This window comes from Alosa alosa, chromosome 11 (genome assembly GCF_017589495.1).
Source record: "Alosa alosa isolate M-15738 ecotype Scorff River chromosome 11, AALO_Geno_1.1, whole genome shotgun sequence".
NCBI classification, from domain to species: domain Eukaryota; kingdom Metazoa; phylum Chordata; class Actinopteri; order Clupeiformes; family Clupeidae; genus Alosa; species Alosa alosa.
Window position 1 is genome coordinate 27629955 of NC_063199.1, and position 26418 is coordinate 27656372.

General features: G+C 43.2%; 2 protein-coding genes across 3 annotated transcripts; both read right to left on the bottom strand.

Annotated features, from left to right (window-relative positions):
- Positions 1-374: 374 nt before the first annotated feature.
- Positions 375-6327, bottom strand: meak7 (MTOR associated protein, eak-7 homolog). Of its 2 annotated transcripts, none has more exons than XM_048256101.1 (8): positions 6208-6327; positions 5669-5850; positions 5079-5312; positions 4357-4501; positions 2939-3340; positions 2152-2270; positions 1568-1747; positions 375-1016 (listed from the first exon to the last, which is right to left on the bottom strand). In XM_048256101.1, the coding sequence occupies exons 2-8, from the start codon at positions 5822-5824 to the stop codon at positions 900-902; spliced, it is 1353 nt and encodes a 450-aa protein (XP_048112058.1). In that variant the 5' UTR covers positions 5825-5850; positions 6208-6327; the 3' UTR covers positions 375-899. The 2 variants fall into 2 exon arrangements, with proteins under 2 accessions (XP_048112058.1, XP_048112059.1); XM_048256102.1 differs by having other exon boundaries at positions 5669-5846; positions 6208-6318.
- Positions 6328-19498: 13171 nt separating this feature from the next.
- cotl1 (coactosin-like F-actin binding protein 1) lies at positions 19499-25716 on the bottom strand. Its single transcript, XM_048258024.1, has 4 exons — positions 25316-25716; positions 24801-24883; positions 21165-21322; positions 19499-20803 (listed from the first exon to the last, which is right to left on the bottom strand). The coding sequence occupies exons 1-4, from the start codon at positions 25390-25392 to the stop codon at positions 20693-20695; spliced, it is 429 nt and encodes a 142-aa protein (XP_048113981.1). The 5' UTR covers positions 25393-25716; the 3' UTR covers positions 19499-20692.
- Positions 25717-26418: the final 702 nt, after the last annotated feature.

A 26418-nucleotide genomic window follows, 5' to 3' on the forward strand; every position in this document is an offset into this window, starting at 1 on the left:
TAGTCTTGAGAACTTGTCAAAGTTTTTAACCCTTAAAGGTGTAGGTTTTTGAACATTCTAAGTTCCGCAACAATTGAAGGTTCTAAAATTCTATGTTGAATTCAATGAACCCAGATATTCTTTAGAATGTTCATTTCTCAACATTCCCGTCACACCCCTTTAAGGGTTAAGAACTTTTTTAGCCGCTGAACCAAAGTGTGAGAACAAGTGGCATGCATGTCAGTGTTTTTCATAAGTGCTTATACAAGTATAAGTTTTCTGTTTTGTTTTTGGTTTTGCTCGTTAATGATGTTAAATGTCCATGTACAGTATACAGAAACAAGAATATGAGCAGTATTGTATAGTGGAGGAGACAATCATTTGACGCATCAACATTCTTTCAGCAAATATTTTTTCATAGCAGCAATTCACAGAATGTTTTGTTCACCAGACATTGGTATGAAGTCAAGAAAAGTTAAATGGAGAGACTTCCTCAGGATAACCACACATAAACAACTGTGATGAAGACTGAAGATGAAGATGAAGATTTCACACTCATTGCAATTGTTAATTCAGCTCAGCCTTAACACTCAATAAATTAACCAACGCCAAATTCTGAGATGAAACAGTTTTGTTGAGAGTCCGAAACAGATGTCCATTTCAATCAGTTTCACTACAGCACAGTTGTAATTACAACCCCTAGATCATATCATTTTAGGAACCATAACATGGTTCCTGGAGTCCTGGATTCCATCTCCAGACAAAAGAAAACCAGCAGTCTGCTGATTCAACATACGTTCAAATCCATATTTATATGTACAATAGAATAATAAAAACACAAAAATGAAAACAAATACTCTAAATATTCTTTAGGATATCTCCCCCCCCCTCTCTCTTTCCCTCTCCCTCTCTCCCTCTCTCTACTGCTCGTCCTCCTCTGGCTCTCTCAGGCCTTGGCTGTGTAACGTCTTCCCTGCCATCTCCATCATGGCCTGCACCTCTGGGTCCACATCCAGAATGCTCCTCTTGTTCTCATCCTGTCAAAGCAGAGGCACAATACAGACATTTGTATATGCACAAAAATTTGTTTGTGTTTTTGAATGTTTGTATGTGTGCAAGTGTAGGTGTAGGCACGCACACGCGTGTGTGTGTGTGTGTGTGTGTGTGTGTGTGTGTGTGTGTGTGTGTGTGTGTGTGTGTGTGTGCAGGTGTGTGTGTGAGTGTGCAGTGTTTCCCACAGAATTGAATTATATTTGTGGTGGTAGGTTTGCAGAATTAACTTGATTGCAACCGTTTTTAACACATTAGCGCAGCGTGTTTATGATCCTAACCAGATTTAAGCACAATTAAGTAGAACCTGTAAAAATCATTGTGTGGTGGTCAATGTTGATATTGTGGTGGGCCACCACAAATAAGTCAATATATGGGAAACGCTGGTGTGTGTGTGTATGTCTGTGTGTATGCAAGTGTAGGTGTGTGTGTGTGTAGGTTATGCAAGTGTAGGTGTAGGAGTGTGTGTGTGTGTGTGTGTGTGTGTGTGTGTGTGTAGGTGTGTGTGTGTTTCAGGCTACTGGGGCCAGGTTCTGACCTGTTCCTGCTCAGGGGGCTCGCTGACAGCCCATAGCTCCAGAGCGTCCACGCTGAAGTCCTCCTCAGCCGACAGCTGGGGGCTGCCGTACGTGGTGCACTTTGGCCTGGCACGGCTGTGCCCACGACCGAAGTCACTGTCCAGCCACAGCCCAAAGTAGCCATGTTGCCCTCCCATACCCTGAGACACACAAGAACATGAGCATCCGGAATACACAGTGACAAGGCAGAAAGAGCACAGAACACAAGGGTTTATGTAGTGAGTGCACTACTACCACACATCCGCTGCTTGAAATGTACTAAAAATATGTCTTCATGCTGTAAAACAAACTTGTGTGGGTATCTATGCATCTAGGATGTTAGGGCCGTAAGTGATTTAAACTGCCATTTGAATCATTTGAAAGTTATACGAATACTGAGTTACATAGTGAATAGCATAGACGTCATAATATAGTGCCTGCTATGTGTGTATTGCATGTTTGTGTCTATTTGAATCTGTGTGTTTGTGTATATTTGAGTATGTATGAGGACGTGTGTGTGTGTATGTGTGTGTGTGTGTGTGTGTGTGTGTGTGTATGCGCTCACCAGGCCATTGGGCATGGTCTGCTGTCCCTGGTTCAGGTACATGTAATGCTGGTTATAGCCAGTGCAGGTGTACACTCGCATACAGGGGGACACGGAGAAGAGAAAGCACCTGGAGTCTCCTGTGTAGGCAAAGCCCCACAAACCACACGATTTACACACACCCACAGTACAGAGCTACGCTGACACAAGTGCACAATTACAGGCACAAAAACAGCACGTAAGTTAGGTGAGCTCTAGATTCAACAGAGAACCATTTGTGCGAAGGTATTGATGTTAGGCTGCGTACATATGCGTCAACATATATTAACAAATCTTGCCAGATTTATGCATTTGCAGTCAGCGGTACAAGACTGAAATAGTTGTAGCAGTGACACCTGAAAGCACAGCAGCAGTTTCTTAAGGGTAGCGGTTAAAATGAAAGCCTTACATTAACGCTAGATGAACAGCAGCCGTATTTCACACGCCAAAGTGGCAGAGGAGCTGCTATCATTTTGACCCCTGCAGTATGACTACAACACTCATAAGCCACCATATGTTAAACGCTCAATGCGGCTCTTCTCTGTAAAGACAAGCACATCATAAGTAAGTGCAATTGATGTTCCTAGATTAGCGTCCACACCACATTTGTGTCCCAGTGCACACAGGAACCTAGATTTGAATGTTGTGACCAACCCTCCAACTCTCTTCCAGTCACTCTTCACTGTCCTATCTAAATAAAAGCAAAAGCCCTCCCAAAAAATCTAATAAATAAATGAATTAGAAAATGTTTGTAATTGTTGCCGCTCACCCTGAAACTGGGGCCTGATCTCCCAGCTGTGTGAGGCGAAGCCACCGAACACGTGACCCTTGGTGTCACGCAGCAGGAGCACGGTGGGGCCGCGGCCCTTGCAGCCGCTGACCAGCCGTGTGAAGCTCTCGCCGTGCAGGTGCGTGGAGAAGAGCAGCCTCCAGGGGGCGCTGGTGCCCGTTGGCAGCAGGGGCGCCAGGAAGAGCAGCAGGGGCACATCCAGAAGACTCGTCCGCAGCTGCCCCCAGGGGGGCTCCCGGCACAGAGGCAGCAGGGTGGGGGGCGGCCGGGAGGGCAGCGTTACCGACAGACCCTCGCTAACCAGCAGCTCCAGGTAGACGGCCACGGAAGAGACGCGGAAGAGCCAGTCCTCCAGGCAAGCGGTGTCGCACGTCTGCTGATCTGAGGGACGAGGTGGGTGGGTGTAAACAGAATACATATAACAGAATATATATATGGCTCTGTGTAAACGCCAACAATACATTTCCCTTACAAACAATAAAGACTATCTATCTGAGGGGGGAGCGTCAGACAAAAAGACGTCCGAGTGTTACGTTATTTAAATGTCTGCAGGCATTTTTTTTTATTTAAAGGTACAATCTGCAATTTTGGTGAAAGGTTATTGATGAATCTTATTGACTATATGTCCAGAAGGCTCTTTAGACAGCTCATATGTTTCTGGTGGAGTGTCAGCTGTGTAGTAACAGCTATTATTTTTATGTACCTGTTTACACAGACCCGATTGGGTGTTGCACCTAGTGAATGAGCACATTAAGTTGCTGAAGGACTGTTGGGCATAAAAAAATATTTAGTGTCCAACTAAATGAAAGAAGCTGAAAGGAGCAGAACATAACAGAATACGCCATTATAACACAGCTGACGCTGCACTGGATATATACATCTCTGGAAAAAAAATGAAGAGTCCTACGGTTGCTGAGTGACACTGGAATGAGTTGACGGTCACATTTAAAGCGATGGTTCAGAGTAATTTCACCGTAGGGTCCTTTGCACCATGACCCCGAGCCAAACACCCTCCCAGAACCTGTTTTCCCTTGGTCGAACCCTGGTTGAGTAGCCCTGTCAGAAACTAATGAGTTTCTGCAGGCGTAATGGAACCAACTTTTATCTCTCGGACTTTTCGTCTTGGACTTTTACGGGCTTTTCCCAAATCACGAAACCCAATTACACCCATTCCTTCTGTGCGTATCAATATGTATTTTGACTGGTTGGAAAATGTATAGGACCAGGACCAGTACAAACGCCTTTTTTTTTTAAAGATATACACAGATCAAATAGCTACATGATAGTGAGGAGAAACTTATTTTTAAAGGCACTGTGAAATTATGCCCCCTAGTAATCAACTTGTAACTCCACTGCTAGTAACAGTTTCCCCCTCTCGGCCAGTGTGAGGCCCTCACCTGACGCTTTGATCTCTGAGCTCAGTTGTTCAGCCAGGAGCTTCACCCCTCTGGTGCCATCTCCCATGTGCTCTGGCTTCCAGCCTCGCAAGCGCCCCCTGTGGTCCAGAATCTGCACTGCAGCTGAGATCAGGTCCTCCAGAAACTGCAAAGGGTGGGTAGGCGAATGTTTCTTCTCAGCAGGATTGAGCAACTCAACTGTCAACTACACAAGAACTAACCACAGAAGGGCAGCCTTTCACTGCCTGCCAGCTGCCATGTCATGAGTGTCTCAATGTGACAACTTAACTAAAATGATCAGAGCAGAAATGAGACAGAATATCGAGGGAGCTTAATATATATCTTGAGATCAGGGTATAGCTAGATCAGGCGCCTCAGTTCAATATTTCTGTACCTTCGTTGAGCAGATTTTGTGCCAAGCAATAGAAATGTGAACAGTCTATGTGTTCGATTACAGTGTTCGATTACAGTGTGTGCTCCAAAGACTCAGACAAACTGAGTCAACCATCAAATTTTAAATCTAGATCCTGTTTCACCACCGCAGATGGTTTTATTAAATATCAATGCCTCGTTGCCTCGTTTCCAAACCTCATGATGAGATGCAATAAATGTGATCTGACACCAGAACATGGGCAAAGTAGCTCTCAACCCTGAAACCACATAACCACCACAACTCATGACGAGTGCATCACACACTCACATCACACTCATCACTCACTGACCTGTTTTATCTGGTCAACAGTAGCCATGGCACCTTTCCCGCCTTGCTGTGCCATCGCCATGACGAGGGGTGCCCTCTCCTCTGCAGTACCACGGAGGGTGTCTGCCAGGAAGATCACCAGCTGCTCGCGACTCACCCCCCCACCAGGAGCTGGCGGTGCCCCCTCGTCAATGCTGGTCATGCCTGCATAGACCCTCATTATTGTGGAATCTGATGCAATGCTCCCCATACTTGCCTGTGAGAATATGCATGTGTTAATTTTCACAGCTAGTAGCTTCAATACCATAGCAAGGCCATGGGGTGGGTGATTAGGTTTGCAAGGGCCATTAGCATCCGCTATACACCAGAACAACTGATCTGTTTAACTAGGCCATTACATTTAATTACTATAATGACTAATAATACCATAACTTTAAAAGTCATGTTTAGGCCTGTAGACTACAAAAGGACACTAGCATACCCATCACCATACTGTCATATGTCAAGCAATACTTCAAGCATTAATTTTCATGTTGGCTAGTTACTACTGTAGTACAGTCTTTCCTAATGTGTTGTTCACTTTATTGGCCTCTATTGGTCTATTATGCGCACTTTCAACATGTCGACTGTCAGAGCTTTTCCAGGCTTCCCAGCTGCACTAGCAGTGCCCGCCTGGAGCTGCTCGAATACCCCCTCTACCACGGGTCGCTCGTCGGGTCGAAACCGAGTCAGCCGTTTCTGCACCACGACACTTTCAGTGTTTCCCATCGCAGGACATGCGTATGTCTACCTGCCTGTGCAGAAAAGGAATATGATACAAGAACATGCCATATTAGCCTAACTAACTAGGCTCAGCAACATCAAATAAGAAATCGGAGTAGGCTAGGCTACTTAACATCCATTGTGAGTCAGAATAACCAAGCTACCGAAGTAATATTTAAGCACATAGAAAACAAACAATGTAGGTCCTATGATTTGTATAGCTTTAATTAAGTAGGCTAGTAGTAGTGTTTGCTAGTGGGATAGATAACTAACTAGCTTCTATAGACATCTGCTTGACGGTGGATGTAAAGTTTTCACACAACCCTCTATGTCGTAGGCTTCAGAATTGCTGCCTAAGCGTAGCTACATAGTGTCGACATTTTACAAACCTTCAATGAAGCAATTTAAGCTTTCCCCTTTCACAACATCAGTGTTATGGCGCTAACGTTATTTGTACACAGTACACACTGCGAACAGTTCCTGATTTTGTTATGTTGTCTTGTATGTAAACCAATGAAAATGACACATGCTCATTGATGTCAAACCAATAGCCAATTACCTTGTTCAGAACGCATTCTCTTATGTCCGATTGGCTTAGCGGTCATGTGTTTTGAGAAGTTCATTCCAAGCGTTGTTTCTGCGCTTATTTGCGCAAATTCCACATGTCGTTTGCGACCCAGACTGTCTAACATTAATCATTTTAGTCCACCGGTAGGCTACCATTCGAGGGGGATATAATAATCTCATAGTGATTATTGGCAGAAAATATCCAATGTAATTGCATTTGCAATAGTCAACTGTTTATGTTTATTTTCCTATGCAGGGCTATATAGATAGATAGATAGATAGATAGATAGATAGATAGATAGATAGATACTTTATTGATCCCCAGGGGAAATTCAAGGTTTCAGTAGCATACAGACATCACACACACATTCACTAACAGCAGAAAAAAGTAATTAAAAGTATATAATATAAAAAACACAACTAAGCATTAAGGAGAGTAGAAGATAAAGAATATACTAAATATACTAAAATACAAATTATACTAAATAACACTTAATCTAAATCCATTCTAAAAACAGTATCCACATAGTGGGTGATTAATCAATCAAGAGGCGCTAGCAATGACTGAGGCAGGGACTGAGCTTGTGATTCTCTGTGCATAGTAAGGTAAGGTAAGGTGCTCTGTGTGAGTGAGTGTCATGGTGATGGTGCAAATGAGTAAGTCCTACAGTGCAACAGAGCAAGAATAAAGTCTATATATATATATATATTTCTTAACTATATTAAGAAAAGGTATAAGTGTAGCCGACTTAACCCTCCTGTTCATTTTATGTTTACTAGTTTTTTGTTCCCGCTGCATTATAACTTGTTATAGCCTAAATCCATAGTAACACATATTATCATCTGATGTTGTGATAGACCTTTGTATCAACTTATGTTCTATTGGATATTACCAGTTTTGAACTTCCATTTGCTATTTATGGCCTGCAGGCCTCATTGAGCTCATGCAAGAAGGGGAAGATTCTATTGGGGAAAGGTCCCAGTGGGGACTGGCATAGAAGCAAAGAGGGGAAGTGAGGGTGTTTTAATGTACAGAAGCACACAGTCCATCTGATCAATAGGTAGCCCATGTGCCTAGCCTCAATTTTATACACTGACCATTTTCTCACCCATTCATTTCTAATGGCCGGTCATTTTTGACCAGGAATAAACAATGGGTGTTCTAAAGTTAAATAAAACACCCAAATTGTTACGAAAATTATCAAAATATGTTTTGTGTGTTCAGATGCTCTGTGTTAACACAGTCATGGAGCCTCATGGTGGTCAGAATAATATTTTTTAGAGAAAATAATTGTCAATCTGTCACATTTGACCGCGAACACTAGGAGGGTTAAATCGGGTAGCCTAAAAATCTTAATTTGGCTATATAGACATCCCCACAATTTCCCCCCATCTAATTAGCTAAGTAGATTGTGTCTTAACAAGACATATATTCCAGGGCAAACAGTCCATAAATGTTCATCCCAAATTGCACAATTGGCAACAGACTAATAGGAGACCTGGCACGATAGCTCGCAATGAAGGATTCCCAGAGGCAGTCAGGCGTCTGATTATCTAATCAGACACAGGTGTGCTCAGCAGAGAAGCAGGGAGACAGGAGATGCAGAGACAAGCAGCAAGACGTGGCGTGGATTAAACCCCCTAGGAACGGGGCATGCTTTAAGCGCACCCTGCCAGGTAGAGGAAAACCTGGCTCATCATATGGAAGGTCCTGGACGATTTGTAACAGTACCCCCGTCCTCCATCCTCTAGGAAGCCTCTGGGCATCCTAGACTGGATCTCTGGATTCCGACGATGAAAGACAACAGTTTTTCAACAACAGTGAGTGTAGGCCTACAAGAATTCCTGTAACAAAGTTAATTGCGACATGGGACCACAGGCGATAAGGTACAGGCAGAGGTTCTAGTAGACCAGCTGCCACACTGCCAGATTATCTGGAGCAAACTTTTGGGACAGGGTGTCACACTTGGCATTCTTGGAGCCTGGTCTGTAGGAAAGAACGAAGTTGAAGCAGGAAAAAAAATAGAGACCACCTGGTCTTACATGAATTGAGCCTCATAGCAGACTTTAAATGCTTCAAAGCGAAAATGCATCAAAAGCGAGTTTAACCACCAGTAGTTCCCAATCACCAAAGGCCATAACTGCTCAGCAGGTGTTAATCTACAAGAAAAAAAGCACAGGGATGCATCTTATTATCTCAGGTCAATCTCTGTGCATGATAGCACAGCCCCAACACCTGAATCAGACACATCCAGGGGTCAGGAATGATCAAAACCGGAGCTGTGGAGAACTTGGATTTCAACACAAAAAAGGCGAAAAGGCATCGTCAGCCCCTCACTGTTCCAGAGAAATGGGCGCTTGGAGGACTAATGAGTGCTACAATTCTGGATAAACTTCCGATAAAATTATACCTAGCCTGACTACATCTAGTCAGAAACCGCCCCTTACTTTGCTCAACTCCATCTTCACCACAGGAAAGATGACAAAGCCCAAAAATGATGTCTCTTCTTTATGGAAGTCACATTTCTCAGCCTTGACAAACAACTAAGCTCCTGATTTTGAAGGAGGCGTTGCAACACATGTCTGATGTGGGAACGGTGAGATGTGCAGGGTGAAAAACAAAAACAAATTTATTGAAGTCTCACAACACATCAATCATCAGGCTTGAAAAATAGCAGGAGCGTTGGTCAAACCAAATAGAAGGACAAGGTATTCATAGTGACCAGTCGGTGTATTGAACGTATACTTCCATTTGTCTCCCTATCTGACCTCAAGCTTGGAAAACACTTACGCATCTTGCAGGAGCACAAAGGCTGTGGACATCAGAAGCAAAGGATATTGATTCTGGACTGTGAACTCTCCAATCAATGCAAGGACGGAGGCTCTTATTTTTCTTTTTGTTATACACTGATCTTCAAGAACTACAATTATGACTCATTCAAATCATCATTCTTCTTTAATAGCTTGAGAAATAATAGGTGCAGTCAGTGATTGTGCAGAAAGTCACATTCGTTTATGTTTATGTTCAAATTTATTAGCAGATGCTTTTGTCCAAAACAATGTACATTATATTTTAACCAAGGACCAAATAAAACACACCAGGGATGTAGCTCACCTCTCCCTTCAATATTCCGAGAGAAACCTCACACAGGGTATCGCTTTTGTTTGGGGGACAGGCTGCCCCCAAATTGTTTGTTTCCAGTTTTCGGAGCCTGGGCTGCCTATAGAGACAGTTTCTTTTACAGTGTCATGGAATTGGCAGCTAGCGGTCATGATGAGATCCGATGGAACTATGTTTTCATTCAGGCAAAGCACTGCTCCTTGGGGTTTGAAGCAGTAACGCCTGAGCTTTCCAGGTGCTGCCTGCAAATCACTCCGCCCAAGTAGCAGTGCTTCGTCTGAATGTGAACATAGTACCAAGTATGTAAACGCTTACAAAATGGCTGTGTCTCATTTGACATTGTTATTTGTACACTTGGAGGCACCTGTGCTAAGCTAGTGGTGGGTGCATCAGACAGAGTAACTACACGCACAGAGATGAGAAGGGTATGTATCGACTTATCTAACTGGGGGGAATACGGTGAATAAACTGGTCCCAAAAAGTCGGCATGTTCCTTTAATGTAAAACAAAAATTGCATAGTTTAACAGTCAGTCAGACATGCAGTCATGAGCAAGAAAGAGTCCATGAGAGAAAACGAGAGGGGAATTGATTATTAAGTGGCATGTGGCCAATTAATAATCAAGCTAATGCCAATTCATAATGTCAAACAGAAGCATACAACATTCCTATTTAATGACACAGTTAATATACATGTAGTGATTCAAATGAATATGTCTGTGGAATGTAGTTGCAGTTCCATAAACTGACAGTGAGAGGCAGAAATGTGTTACAGAAGTGTCTAGCATGCCTGAACATAAAAGAGTAAGTGCTTCACCAATTAGTTCAGCATAGACCTCTGAAGTTCGCCTTCAAAAAAGCTACCATCTTTGCCCAAATAAGGAGATCCAGTATCTTGAGAGTTTTTTTTTATGGGAAAATAACCTGGGGATTTTAAATTATCGTACCTGTTAAACTCTCTCTCGGAAATGCAGACATTTTGCTCTACACAGTTTTGTCCTTTGCCTTCAAGTGTGATCTTCGGTATGTGAAGATGGCACACTTTGATCTTTGCTACCCCAGAGCTAACTTACAATGCAACTTGTCATATTTAGCTTCAATTAACACCCGGATCTCCTTATACGGGACTCACAGAAGTGGAGGGGTGACATTGACTATTTCTTTAATTTTAGTTTTTTGTTTATAAAGTATTAAAAATGTTGTTGTTAATTTCTATTGTTGTTTGCCTCTTTGATTTTTTTATCACACATTATTCTATTCCTGCACTGGTTATCTTTGCACTGTTCACTTGTAATATAATTGGCATATGTAAGACGTTTTGAATAAAAGGGGGTGATAAATGAATAAATGTAAATGTAAATGTAACTGTAAATAAAGCGACAAAATTGGGCAACAGGAACAGCAGGGTTCTGATAATACACTCCTCAAGGGGATTTAGTTTCCCCAAGATGCAAAGCCTCCCACTCAGAGATCTGATCTGCACCTGCTTTGCTCTGTGAACCATGCTGTGCGCTTTGCAGGCGTAATGAGACCAAAACCACAGCATCCTTTTCTCAAAGTGGGTGTCTTGTGTGGCAGCCATAGTCTGTGTGTAAATGCGTGAATGTCAAGTATGAACCTCCTTTGAGTGAGTCATAATCAGCAGAAAAGTGCTATATTAGTGCAATTTACCATATTCACTGTTTGCAGCATCCATACAAGTAAGACAGGGCAATGAGGATAGGTAGCATAATGTAATGTGGTATGGCTTTTAAGAGAAGGCATCAGTATTGATATGCAAGAGGCCCAGTGGTGTTCAACTTTGAAGTATTTTTGTTACGTTTGGTTAAATGATTGCCTAGAGGGTGTTTTTATTAAAGACCTCAGTATGTGTTCCGTGAAACTGAAAGCACAACATTGACTATTAAGCAAAGAGGCTTACAAGACAGCCATCCGGACCTGAAAGCTTGTTATTCTCTTTTTCGCCTGAGGAGGGCAGTCATCGGCAAGTATTTGGAAATCACCTACAATTGAGCTCTGCAGCGCTTTCCCCGCAGAATGGAGTGATTAAGAAAGCGCCTTTTAAGGGCATGCGATACCGCGGAGCACAGGGTGTGTTATCGCGCTCTAGACGCTCGCGTCACTCTACTGTTGGCAGGGTTATCGCGTCACACGACTGACCGTAGAATAGACTAGGCTATAACACTAGTCACTTAATAGATTTAACATTATGCTTATAATGAACACTGATAGCTTCATCTTTGTCATATAATCTCTACTCACTCTGGAAACTCAGTAGCCTATAGCCAAATAGACTACTGTTTTTAAAGTTATTTGAATGTCATAGGCAAGTTTGACAATTCATTCCGTTTTCATTCAGTTTCATTCATCACTCATCTTCAGTTTCTAACTTTCAAAATATAAACACTATCTCACTACAGAGAGCTAGTCTACCAAGCAATGAATAAACCAACAATGAAGTCATACTCATCTAGGGCAAATTGAAGCTTAAATTTAAACGTTCAATATGTGACCTATTGGAGTCTCTGTCAATTACCATGTATGGCAAGTGCAAGAAGCCCTTGCCGGCTCACCTCATTTTTAAGCTTTCAAAAAGGCCACAGAGGAAGTGAAAGACATGACAGAGAGAAGTTGTCATACCAGGGAGAGAAGTGACGTGCGAGTCAGGCCTGCCATTGAGGCGTGGGTAAAATACCCAGCAGTCTGCATGTGCTACTCTTTACATCTCAGAAAATCAACCAGTCTGCAACAATATACAATTCTGTAAAGAAAATTGCTGTAAAGTGATGATGCTTTCAAAATCACGTGTCTGTTGGAATAATTTAGTTTTCGATCAGGAACATACAGTTGCATGTAAGTGCATATAAACATAATGTTTGAAAATCTAAATATATAGGCCTAGACATACATACTAATATAGGGGGTAGCAAATGCCTTAAACCATTACACATATAACTTGATCCTGAAATTGAAATATCTTCTCCATGAAAGTTTGTGAATGAAACAGAAAGTGACATAATGAATGACAATGTCTGATTGCTGCACCATTTCTCAATAAGCTCACAAACACCGGCACTTCCACTTTGATGAGACTTTTTTTACAGCAAAAAACACCCTGAAGATCTGGAAGAATAAGAAATATTACCACTGTATTTAATTTTTCAATGAGGATACATTTCACAGAATGTGTGCAGCAGCAACCCAAGTGGGCCCAGTGTGCTTCTTGCAGGTACAGGCAAGGCAAGAATGAACTGTACCATGTTCAGCTGTGACTTTTCCTGTAAAATAAATTCTTGACTTGATAGCTATCTCTCTGGCAGTAACCTTGCTGTGTTGCACTGGTAGGACAGTCGGCTACAGGCTGAGACATGTACACTTTTTTTTCTTCTTTTTTCTGTTTTTTCCCTCCTGCAGTTCTGCTTTCCTCTGCCTCAACCTACCACCTTCTGCACACAGCCCTATATGGTAATAGATAGCCTCACAACAGTGTGAGTGTACAGGAAGTGTTGAGGGTTCGTGGACTGACGCATCTCACGCTCAAGAGATACACACAAACACACACAAGACCGGCAGTGAGTGGAGAGATGGAGTATCATCAGGGAAAGCAGAGGAAGCGTGTGTGTGTGTGTGTGTGTGTGTGTGTGTGTGTGTGTGTGTGTGTGTGTGTGTGTGTGTGTGTGTGTGTGTGTGTGTGTGTGTGTGTGTGTGTGTGTGTGTGTGTGTGTGTTTGTGTGCGTGCGTGCGTGTGTGTGTGTGTGTGTGTGTGCGTGTGCGTGTGCGTGTTTGTGTGTGTGTATGTGTGTGTGTGTATGTCTGTGTGTGTGTGAGAGGGAAAGAGAGAGAAAGAAAAAGAGAGGAGTGACTGAGAAAGAAAGAGAGAAAAGCAGAAACAGACCTAAGCAAACATACATGCAAACACCTGTTTTTTGGAAGAATCCCAGCTGTGACAGTATTTACTGCTGAGGGCCGCTAGGGGGTGCTCTTGAGTCTGACTGGACAGGGTCATAGCGTTTCGCAAACATGCCAGTGACAATGCGATAGAATCCCTCGCTCTGTGCCTCTCTCTGTCTCTCTCCCCCCACTCACAAGCACACATTTTTGTCGAGTTTCATGGCTGAGACAACAAGTGTTTAGCGGGCACCAAACAATCAGTCCTCAGAGTCGCTTTGGCATCACACCCAAACACTGGCTCCTATTACCTCTGCTTTTTCGCTCATCCTGAAAACAGAAAGAATAGTATATTTCTTTTCAGTCTGAATGTGCAACAAGAAGGGGGCTTCTGACTGACCCGGCCGCACAGCACTGATGTAACCCAGTTTGCAGTTCTCCTTGCTGTGCTGCTCCCCCATACTAGGAGGCCCTCAGCCTGATGGCGTTGAACAGCGCAGGAGAGGAGTTACATCATGTTTCAGGCCTGGATCCCCCGACTGCTGGGATGGTCAGGACTGCTCTGATAGGTCAGCTTCACTGGGGCTTAGTAACTGAACCACTATTGCTCAATGCTGCTCGCTCTTTCCTCCTTGTTTTTGGGTCTGTAAGCTCCTGACAGAGGAAGTGACTTCATTCATAGTTTTAATATAAAATATTTTTTGATTAGTAATTCTGATAACATGTCACAGCCTGTACATGAGTTCTCTCTATCATATACTGGGAAATAGCCATCCTGAAGTGTAGTCTTTCTCTTTGTCAAGGGTTTTTTCAAAATGCATGATATATAGTATAGCTTTCAGAAGCAGCATTTAGACTAAGACCTCACACCCTTTACAAATCCTCATAAAAAGTAGTTTTACAAGGACTGAAGGACATGTTCAATGATGTTAATATAGAAGGTAAGCCACACCATAGGCTGACATTTACATCCAAATAAAACCATTTGAATATATGTAGTATACTGCCTACAGTTAGACTGTAAGGTGTTAGTGACTCCTATCTCTAAGAAGATTTCAGTGATTTAAAGAGTGGCTTGTAGGTAATTGCAGAGCTTTCACAGTGCACAAGTCACCTGCATCTAAAACACAGGCGGTTGACCTTTCTACTTTGATCTATGCTCGTGACCTTTAGTCTCACATGATTCACATGATGTTGAAGCCTGTCTATGCAAGGCCATAATCAATAAATAAATAACTACTGTGCCCATTGATCCATTACTAGAGAGAGTTATAGCTTAATTAAGTGTGTAGTAGGCCCATGAGTAAAGAAGGAGAAAGAGAGAGAGAAAGAGAGAGAGAGAAAGAGAGAAAGAAAAACTGCTCTGATAGGTCAGCTTCACTGGGGCTTAGTAACTGAACCACTATTGCTCAATGCTGCTCGCTCTTTCCTCCTTGTTTTGGGTCTGTAAGCTCCTGACAGAGGAAGTGACTTCATTCATAGTTTTAATATAAAAATATTTTTTGATTAGTAATTCTGATAACATGTCACAGCCTGTACATGAGTTCTCTCTATCATATACTGGGAAATAGCCATCCTGAAGTGTAGTCTTTCTCTTTGTCAAGGGTTTTTTCAAAATGCATGATATATAGTATAGCTTTCAGAAGCAGCATTTAGACTAAGACCTCACACCCTTTACAAATCCTCATAAAAGTCGTTTTACAAGGACTGAAGGACATGTTCAATGATGTTAATATAGAAGGTAAGCCACACCATAGGCTGACATTTACATCCAAATAAAACCATTTGAATATATGTAGTATACTGCCTACAGTTAGACTGTAAGGTGTTAGTGACTCCTATCTCTAAGAAGATTTCAGTGATTTAAAGAGTGGCTTGTAGGTAATTGCAGAGCTTTCACAGTGCACAAGTCACCTGCATCTAAAACACAGACGGTTGACCTTTCTACTTTGATCTATGCTCGTGACCTTTAGTCTCACATGATTCACATGATGTTGAAGCCTGTCCTATGCAAGGCCATAATCAATAAATAAATAACTACTGTGCCCATTGATCCGTACTAGAGAGAGTTATAGCTTAATTAAGTGTGTAGTAGGCCACATGAGTAAAGAAGGAGAAAGAGAGAGAGAAAGAGAGAGAGAGAGAAAGAGAGAAAGAAAAAGAGGGGAGAAAGGCTGTGAAACAAAGAACAAGGAAGAAGATGTTTCGCTCAGTCAGGTTTTTTAACAGCTTACTTGTATGAATATATGTATGTATGCATGCATGTATGTATCAATGTATGTAAAAAACCTTTTGTTCATTATTTGCAAAAATATCCTCTGCACACTGGACACAATAGCACAAAATGACTTTTTATTTTGCTTAGTGAATAATGGAATGCTATCACTTGCACATTTGGCAAGGTCTCACTGAGCACAGTCTGAGTAGAGTGAGCTGGGGAAGCTGTGTTTGCTCAACCGATGACCATTCTCCTTTTGAATTCGAAAGTAGGAGACTCATGTACACACACAGAGACCTTTAGAGGAAGTGAGTAAGACTTTTTAACTTCCTTGCTTGTGGTTTTAATGTTGGAGAAGAGGATTAATTCCCAGAAAGAGAGAAAGAACCAGTGAGAACATGAACTCACCCAACACATTATGTTCTATTGCTGTATGTCAATTGCTATGTGATTTAATGTTTTTTTTTTTAGCCACCATGTGCCTAGTATAACATCTTGCCAATGGACTACAGTTGAAAATTAGCCTGCTGGCTAACACTGGCACATTTACAGAAATGTTGATCAATATGCACTGTCCTTTAAAAAAAAAAAAAAATAATAAATAAAATACGTTTTATGTCAGTGCATTTTCGACCAATCCCTACTACACTGTGTTTATAAAACATTTGTTGAAATCCGCTCACTTTGATGGTCTTATTTTCATGGTCTTTGTCAGGTATGTCTTGTCATTAGTACAACAAAAAGAGGGGATCTTAGGGTTAAATAATGACCCTGAATATACCCAACATCCCCATGTACCCATCTCCATTTTCTAATTTCTAATATTTAGAATCTATAACAATATTATTATGGATTAATTCTCTTTGAAATGTAATATGCCTGTTAAATCATGTGCCACTAGCAATACTTGTTTTTATAAGAAATGTGTGTTTGTGTTTGTGTGTGTGTTTGTGCTCTGCTTTAAACTGGGAAATCAGTGGACGAGCCAATGGCCGGCTCCTGCCAGGCAGTTGGTAGCGGTGAAAGCAGGCAAACTTGGTTTAGTTCTGGGGGCTCGTTAGATGTTGACAATAGCAGCTCTGTGCCAAGGCAAGAGTGGCATCCAGGAGCATTGAGAAGTGACCCATTCACACTCGCATTGCCTCTCCCATTCAGACACCCTCAAAGGGCCCCCCTCATTCGCCCCAATTTACCCCATCCCCCTCCTCCCTGGCGCCCCTACCCCATCAGCGGCTCTATCTACTAAATAACCCCTCCAGCTCAGAGAACCCCGTGTTCCCAGCTCAGCAAATACCACCCCCAACAACCCCCTCCCTGCCCTGAGGGGAGAGAGAATGTGTCGCAAAAGTTTCCCCACTAGTGGAATAAAATCTAAAATGGAGGGGGTTTCAGGAGAAAGGAAAGACATCTCTCTCTCTCTCTCTTTTAGGTATACATCTTTACCCCTAGAGACTGGATCATGGCAGGCTTTCACAAGCAGACACAGAGGTATGGTGTGTGTATGCTAGCGGGGTCGTCCAAGTGTGAGCTTGCCTCCAGGGAGAGAGGGCATCAGCTGACTGGCTGACTACTGGGTCATGACAGTCGTATGGCTGCATTACATCTCTATTAGCCCACTCAGAGAGGAATGCATGTTGTCCAGCATGAAATCTCTGCATTTTCAAAAAAATGGACGATAAATGAATGACTATGATATGAGGGTCTTGTCACTCAGTATGTCATCTTAAATAAGATATTTGAGTATATGTCAGCTATTTAGAGATAGTAAAAAAGGCTACGAGAAAAACAAATGCACATGAGCATTATAAGCTGTGAACACTGGAAGAATCATACTCAAACACACACACACACACACACACACACACACACACACACACACACACACACACACACACACACACACACACAGACATGGGCACATGACTGCAGAGATGTGTGTGGGGTATGAAATATGCTGGGCTGGGAGGCCTTTGGAATGCAGGAAGGATTTGAGCAGAATAGCTGGCAGGAACTTCCTTGGGAATCTTAGTTTGAACCATACCAACCATCTTTCATGTGTGAGTACAAACTCCCAGGGACACATAAACACACACACACACACACACAAATACAGTAAACACTCAATGAGACGAAACGCACAAAAACACACACACACACACACACAAATACAGTACACACTCAATGAGACGAAACACACAAACACACACATACACACACACACACACACACACACACAAATACAGTACACACTCAATGAGACAAAACACAAACCCCACATGCACACACACAAATACAGTAGACTCTGATTGAGGCATACAACCGCACACACACACACACACACACACACACAGGCAGTAGGCAGACAAGTTGCTGCCTCTGGCTCAGTCCTCGGAGCTGTCAGGACATGCGTCTCTCTCGCTCGCCTTCTCAGCATGCAGCCGTAAAGCGGGAGATTAGCTGATCTGCTTTCCGCTGTCCGAGAACAGGGCGGTCAGGAGCGGCCCCCGCGCACCCTTTAGTCAGACATGTCAGTCAGCGGCGACAGCCTGCCTATTCCTTGCCGAGGCCTTGCATCAAACCCTCTGAGGTAATTAATCTAATTAATACCGTCCCTTCAGACACTCAGCAACACCTGTGACTCCCCACCCCCACACACCAAACACTGCTCTCATCTCCTCAGAACGCAACACGGCTCAGTGTGCAAACACACACACACACACTGGTGGCACGCAAACTCTCACCTCAGATGGCAACAGCCTTGTGGAGAGAGAAGGTGAGGTGTTTGTGGTGGGGCAATTGTGAAACCATCTCTCTCCCCCTATCTGTAGCCACAGATTGGTGCAATGCAAGCTGTGCTTGGTTGTGTTGTGTTGGATGTTGCATTCACAAGTGTTTTTTTTCTGCTTTTCATACCTTGGCTACCTTCCCCTCAAATCTGTGGCTGAGATTACAAGCACCCCAGTCAGCTTCTACTGATCGACTGTGTGCAAACAAACAAACAAACAAACAAACAAACACCTACTTTTTTATACTGCCAAAGTGCACAAACACAGGCATGTATTCCATTTATACCTAAATAAAGCTGCTTTATTTAAACCATCAAGATCTGTATGTACGCATGTCTTTGATGTTTGACGGTTGTCGCACTCTCTGGACAGCATTTTCTCACTCATCTGTTTACCCTCCCATGTCACCAAAACTCATAAAAGCCGTCGGCAAGGAGCTTATAGATTATAGATTAAGTCATTAGGCTGTCAGGATCACATCTGTTAAACCAGAGTGTGGACAGCGAGGGATACTATAGGGCAGTGTGAGACTCGAGGGGAGAGAGCGAGCACAGGCGGGAGGGGAGAGGTAAACAATAGGGGGGGGAATAAAACTAAAAGGAAGTAGCAAGTTGGGTAAGGGTGAGGGAGGGGGGGCAAAGGGAGAGAGATTTTGGGGTGGGGAGGGGAGAAGGTGGGGGAAAAAGGGTGGGTGGGGGCAGCATTATTGACAAGCTTTGGAGCAGAACAAGCTCACTTCGTAAGCCTGTGATTGGCCGAGGCCTGGCCGTAGTGGTGACCATGACAACACATGGGACTCCCATAAGCCTCTCGAGACAGTGAGCATGTATGCCCTGGAGGGGAGCAATGCCGAAGCTCTCCCATTACGTCAACCACCCAGCACTGAGGTCTTCTCCTCAGCCAGCTCCCCCCTCCCTGGTGCAGAGACCCTCTTTACCATGTCAGTGAGAGAGAGATTACGTCTTTACATACACACACACACACACACACACACACTCACACAAAACAATCATGCACACACAAACACACATATACACAAACAGAACCACACAATTTCCTTTTAAAAAAACTACTGACAGTGAGAAAGACAGAAACAAGCATATTTGAAAAAACAACATTTTTTTATTTTGAAATGATGGTGTCCAGTTATTAATTTTTTATATCAACCTTTTGCTTCTCACGTCTCACTGGCTTTTTTTCCCCCTCCATATAATGAACCAGAGTTAGAATTCTTATGAAAAACAAATATTCCAAAGAAAAAAAAAAAAAAAAAGAAAAAAACATTCCTTTTGGGTTGAAATCCAAATAAAATGAAATTGCTACACCAGAGACATGGCAGCTCCTACTAGATCAGGCTAAATGGCAGCACCATCGCCTTCTCAAGAGGCACCTCAGGGTTACAGAAATCACGTTCTCTCCCGGAGTACTGCCAATCACAGTGCAGTGTCCACACACACACACACACACACACACACACTTTTGCGCACACAAACACACCCTTTTGCATTCACACACACGCACGCACACCTCCCATGATTGATACCTCTCTCTCCATGGGAGATTAAGGCAGTAAACACAGTGGCCTGTTCAGTTGGGGTACGGGAGTACATAATCTATAAAAATAATAACAAAACAAAATGAATATGGGGTAGGATCTCCTTTGACCAAGGGTGAGTCTTTGAACCACAACCACAACAGAAGAAAATAAAAAATAAAAAAAGTATGCATAATCAAATCACTAAGACCACAGTGATGGTAAAGACTGGTCCAATGACGAGCCGGGAAAGGCTCACTTCCTATTTTTGATGGTCCAATTAGGGTTGACATACAAAAACTCCCCGGATCAACGGAGGCCCGGAGGCGAGCCGAGGCGAAGCCGGCGGTGGCTAGGACAGGGGTGAGATGAAGCACGGTACAGCAGATAGTCACAACCATGACCGCTCTGGAGAGGGGACCGGCGGAGGACACAGATCATACACAGACAGGGGTGTGGGGCTGGGTTACTGTGTAAGTGTGTGTGTGTGTGTGTGTGTGTGTGTGTGTATGCATGCATGTTGTAATGTGTACTGAGATTGCATGTGTTGTGATGTATACATTTGTAAGAGAATGACTGTGTTGGGGGGGGGGGAGATTAGATAGAGAGAGAGAGAGAGAGAAAGAAAGAAAGAAAGAAAGAAAGAAAGAAAGAAAGATAGATAGAGAGATGAGGGTGTATGAAATGAGATGACGTCTTCCCTGTCTCTCTGGTCCAGCTGAGATAAGCCCCGCCCCGTTCCCTCATTTGTGCTTGATTGGTTTACTCTGCCTGCGCATCGTAGTTGGCCCCGCCTGCTTTCTTCAGCTCATTGCGGATGTAATCCTCCTCTAGTTCTTTGCGCTCGCTGATCATGAACTCTTTTGCAAAGTTCTGCAGAGAGAGATAGAGGAGTCAGTTTACATATCATTCAGTATAAGGATTCAGGCAGTGGGTCAAAACAAAACACTACATGGTCAACAGGAGAAATCAATTATTCAAACTGCAGAGGGGAACAGAGACAGAGAGAGATGGGCTTCTGTTCAAACACCGTTTTCCTTTGGCCACAAACCACAGAGGTGGTGGAACAGGTGGGAGTAGATATTTGCATTGGTGTGTCAGCTTCTGGTTCAAGGGCAAACAAAAGCACTACTTATGTGATCCACCACTGTGCTCAGCCCTTAGTGTGTGAATGTCAAATGAGACAACCGGAAAAGGGGGAAACACAAACACACACACACACACACACACATACCTGGACCACGTCTTTGACCAGTGTCTTGTCAGTGCTGATTTTGGCACGCTGCAGTCCGCTGACGTTCTCCCCGATCCAGGTGATCAGCGTGAACTTGGCCCGCTTGCTCATGGCGTCGCCCGTCGTGAACCGCACAAACCCGAAGAGCCGCCCATCGTCTGTGGAAGAACGCGCCCAGTGGAGGGACGAAGGGAGAACGAGAAAACACAAAGAGAAAGAGAGAAAATTCTGTGAGGGGCAAGTGATGAATGGCAGTGGTTGTGCTGCGGTCGAAACATTTGCATTAAATGGAAATAGGGTGGTACGTGAGGTTTCATATGGTTTGGTGCTTCTGCCAAGCAACACTTTGCAGCAAATGGCTCATTTGTGTGAAAGGTCTCAATGGGATGGGTTGCTGCTGTTTGATGATGCCTTTCTTCAAGAAAAATACACTTCTCTCAGTGTCACCCTGTTGCTGTTGGACTCCCTTCCTACACAGTTCTTGCCACTATTGTACAGCAGATTGTCAGCGGTCATGAACTGTTTACATAACCAAAAAAAAAATCCCTCAACTGCAGACATAAATATATATATACACTTCAATAACCAAAGTGAGCAACAATCACGGCTGCTGTGATCAGTTCCTCAATGACTGTCCTCTGCCAGAAATAGAATTAGAGTATATATTTAATAACAACAACAATAATAACAATAATAATAATAATAATAATAATAATAATAATAATAATAATAATAATAATAAGTATATACATTTATATATGGCCCATGTGATGACTAAATATGTGTGACCTCTATTAGCTGGTGACAGAATAAAGCGTGAGGCTCAGCCCAAGACTAGGACAAGGGCAACCTGTGAGAATAGGGTTAAAAGGAAAGGTATTTAGGTCAGTGCGCTCATTTCAAAAGACCCAGATTAGTGTACAACTGATGGTGGCATAGTGATCCTCATGCACTCTGATTCTGTCTAATGGGCACACACACACACACACACACACACACACCTCATTTGTCAGTGATTTATATCAGTACAGTCAACACACCATTAGTATCTATGATAAAATAATAAATAATTAAATTGTTTAGCAAACACATAACTCTTAAGACATATCTCATCTCAAACGTTATACCTGACCTGCGCCATACTACACTGACCTTGTTTACCTCCACAGTGCACACACCAATGCTTAGCTAAGGCCGACTGAAAGTCAGCCTCAAGTAGTAGCATACACCGTATCAGGAGTTGCGTCTGTCTTCGTGATTAAATATTAAAATTTCCATCATTCATTAACAGGACCTAATGCCAGTAGGTGTCACTCCCTTCTCAAATAATGAAACATGACCAGGAAAGAAAAGAGTGTTAACAGTGACAGATGATTATGACATCTCACGAGGGGGAGGAGCCAAATGTCATTGTAACTTATTACTAAGTGTTCACAATCACAACATGTCTCAGAAACTGAAAGAAACTCAGGAGTGTGTGTTTCCCAGTCGCCATGTCAGTGACTCGTGTCGCAGAACTCATTAACGTTAATGAGATGTTTCCTCTGAGAGCCAGTGTCAGGTTGTCAGACTGGTGTCTCACAGGCGCTCTGGGCGCTTTGACCCCTGCTTTTTCCAGGCTGTAACTTCCTCTTCGGGCAGCCATGTCTAAAGAATTCCCAACCCATTTACCACACACACACACACACACTCCGCCAGCCACTTCTGCTGAATCAGCATCTGCTTGGCACTCTTACCTCTGTGCACAGAGGCAATGATGATGCAGCGAAAAAAAAAACTTTAAAGAATGCTTACATTAAAATACATATGTACACACACTCGTACACACACACACACACACACACACACACACACACTCGTACAACACACACACACCAGTGTTTCTCGACTCGGAGGCGGTCACTGGCATCAAGAGTAAAGTGAAAGCCTGTGGAAATGCGAGAACTCCTTGAATCCAAGCTTTACAAACTCGTAAAAAAAGAGAACAATCCCCAGGCAACATAAGGGTGGGCCCTTTGTTGCTAGATGAAGTGGGCCTAGGCTAGGATTGCTCACACCACTGAGCTCATGGGTTGTACAGCACTGATTAAAAGAGATGGCTGCAATCCACCACGCTCAATGACCCTCTGAGTTATTCTATTATTTCTCATAGTGTAACACTTTGGTCATGGCTAACCATAAAATGGCAATGTGGATATTGACAACAGAAAGTCACGTGCAACCACATGATATATATATATATATGACTATAGTACACAAGCAAGTGAACTAGTCAGATCCACACAGGCTTGAATAGGGTGGGGTGCCTGTGTGGGATGGGAGCTGTGATGTAATCTTGTCTGTCTCTCAGACACACATAGGCTTGCAAACTCTGGAATCATCAACTCTGCCAACCAATAAAGACTCTCAAATCAGTGCACTCACTGTTTTGAATCTGCTTTGGTTAAAATGAAAAAGTTTTAAAAATGCTATATGATCAATGCTGGTGGCAAATAATGGTGGATAATTTTAAGGCCAAATACAGTCGTGTGTCCGTTGCATCTTTACATGGTGGATGAGCAAACAGGTGAGCGGGGGAAGGTTGTTCAGAGCCTAATTTCCAGGGATGGTGTGTAGCCCAGCATCTGACTTCTTAGTCACTGATCATCTGATAAGAATGGCGGCAATGGCTTCTTTGATGGTGTTAGTTTACAGAAAACATTCCTTTTGGAATGTAAGCCCTGCAGCGAAAGCATTGAGCAGTGGAGACTACAACTCCCGCAAGCAACAATGTTCTTTTTGGTGAGATCTGCCACGCCCTAACACCGCTAAGTTGGGACACGAGTGTGGGGGAGCTGGGATGACATCACATTGTGTCACCTCCAGGGAGGTTTTTTGTTTCTTGACAAAAATGTCGAAGATGTTTGGATGTGGCCATGACGTGCGCATTCGGGATAAGTTTGGAAGTAAGCCCGTCCGATGCAGATCAACACGGGACGATTATCCAGATAAGACCATACACCGTGGTTAAGACACGGGAGATCACATAAAGCGAACGACATGAATTATGTTTTCGGTGTTGCCAGTTAGGAGATTGCACGACCAAGGGCAGGTCTATTAGTCGGCTGTCTAACGAGTTTTTTTCTTCACCAGGAACTAATTATTGCTTCCGCGTTGCGTGCAAAAAAGATTGCACACGGTTCAGTCTGGATGAAACTCACTACCAATGGTAGACTGAGTTTCAAAAGATTAACTAGCATCAGGGTAGGCGACGTCACAAGTAGGAAGAACCATCAAAGATGTTATATGAAGCAACAAGCGAGGCGATGCGTTACCATTATAATCAAGAAAATAACAATGGGACGCGACTAAATTGTTAACGTCCATTGTAGAGTGGTTATATGCTCATTCAAGATGTGATTTAGACAAGCCTAGATAACGCCCAAGACAACCTTACAGCCTCAGAATTAGCTATATGAAGAGTCAGCAACCTTTTCATAGTCTACATTCAGCCCAAACAAACAATGCCACAGGACATATATGCCTCGTTGGCGCACCAGGTAGCCTATCACATAGGCCTACATGATGTTATAGTCATAATACATTCATAATAGAGGGGACTACATTCAAGCACACAATGAATGGAAACGTTCATACCTGTACAGTGGCTCTTGAATTCTTCGTAATCGGTCCCATGTCCAGCTGGCACAATGGTAGGGCCGTCATATTTAAACGCCGCCCTAGGAAACGATGCGTAAAAATACAAATTAAAGTGTTTCTAATAAATGATGGTAGCTTTTCATTCTGTAATGATCAGAAACCCCACAAGGACTATATTAATCTACTCTTATCAGACTTGGTTCTTCCAGCGTGTCTACAAGGCTGCATTTGCGTGCAGCCTCCCCGACAGGCAACATAATTCAGACAAAGAAAATCATAAGTGGTCCGCTGGCTGATGTTCCAGTACTAACAACTAACGGTTAGATTTTCTGATCGTTTTATTGTCAAAACCGATGCAAGGAAGGGCGTCCTGATTACACGAACGATGCGCTGGTTTATCTTCATTTAAAACATCTAATCCGCTGCCTCCTATTGGGATGCGGCGCGATTTCCCAGTGCCTCGCCAACTTCAATATCCTAATCAATGAACCGACATAAAACTCGTTACTTACCAGTTTATATCAGTATTATCGTCTCTGACCAAATTGTAAGCTTCCCTGCAAGCCTCTTTGTCGATTCGTGTTGCCATTTTGACGAACGATAAAGGAGAGAGATAAGCAGTCAAGCGAGTGTAAAGGAAGACCAAAGGAAGGGAGAGATGAGTCCTAGATCCCAAATGAACTAGACTCGAGTTATACAATAGAGGGACAGCGCCGAGAGGAGCCGAGCTGGACAAACGAGGCAGCGCTCACTGTCGCTACAGAGAACTAGACGGAGTGTCTCTTTTCTCAGTAGGGTGGAAAGGCGATTCCTCTCACAGCCCGATTCATTTCCTATTGCCAGTTTATGGGCGTTGGTGATGTTTGTCAATCAGGTTAGCGCTGAAAGAGGCGAGTTTCCCTGTTGCGGGGCTCACCTCCTAATGGCCAATGGGGGAACTTAGCCAAATTAAGTCCACCCAGGTCTGCTGTTGCATTTCACTGAACTGCCCTGCCATCTTGTGGATCGTAAACCGTTATGTCTTTTTGTTCGTGAGAACAATGCCGTTGTAACATTTATGGTTACGCCATTTAGACTGTGATTTACAGGGAATAACTAACCCTTTAGCCACCTTGCAAGGTATTGTCGCGAAGCAACAACAGGGTAAATAAATGAGATGTTATTTAACCAAGCCGAGCCCAGCCCTCCCGCCGCAGGTGCACAAGAGGAGCAGCATATGTGCGCATTTTTGGTTTTGTTGCAGTATGCCATAATGCAGTAGAGATCGTGTTATTTCTCTCTCTCTCTCTCTCTCTCTCTCTCTCTCTCTCTCTCAGACAAATGTCTGAGGAAGATAAAAAGGCAAAATATGGAGATGATAGGCCTAATAGGCCAACAAGGGTGATGAATTGCTAGAACAAAAGTTCTGTTGCGTATTCATGTTTGTGGTGTCATTACATTATGACAGGTTATCTTATCTTGATGTTTCCACTTAACTCCACTCTAGCAATATAGAACTGATAAACTTTCAAATCTTGTCAAAATCAAAGCCACTGTGTCCCACATTCACATCAAATCTCTCTCTCTTTCTCTTTCTCTCTCTCTCTGTCCTTTGTTTTGCCAAGTAGGCTATTAA

What these genes read in the sequence shown, in the direction of transcription:
- meak7 (XM_048256101.1), bottom strand. Translation starts at nt 5,824, where the DNA reads ATGGGAAACACTGAAAGTGTCGTGGTGCAGAAACGGCTGACTCGGTTT. An exon ending in CTGTTGACCAGATAAAACAG is followed by an intron (nt 4,502 to 5,078) that starts GTCAGTGAGTGA and finishes CACCCTTTGCAG; the next exon opens with TTTCTGGAGGACCTGATCTC. An exon ending in CTCAGAGATCAAAGCGTCAG is followed by an intron (nt 3,341 to 4,356) that starts GTGAGGGCCTCA and finishes CTCGTCCCTCAG; the next exon opens with ATCAGCAGACGTGCGACACC.
- cotl1 (XM_048258024.1), bottom strand. Translation starts at nt 25,392, where the DNA reads ATGGCAACACGAATCGACAAAGAGGCTTGCAGGGAAGCTTACAATTTG. An exon ending in GATAATACTGATATAAACTG is followed by an intron (nt 24,884 to 25,315) that starts GTAAGTAACGAG and finishes ATCGTTTCCTAG; the next exon opens with GGCGGCGTTTAAATATGACG. An exon ending in ATTCAAGAGCCACTGTACAG is followed by an intron (nt 21,323 to 24,800) that starts GTATGAACGTTT and finishes GTTCTTCCACAG; the next exon opens with ACGATGGGCGGCTCTTCGGG.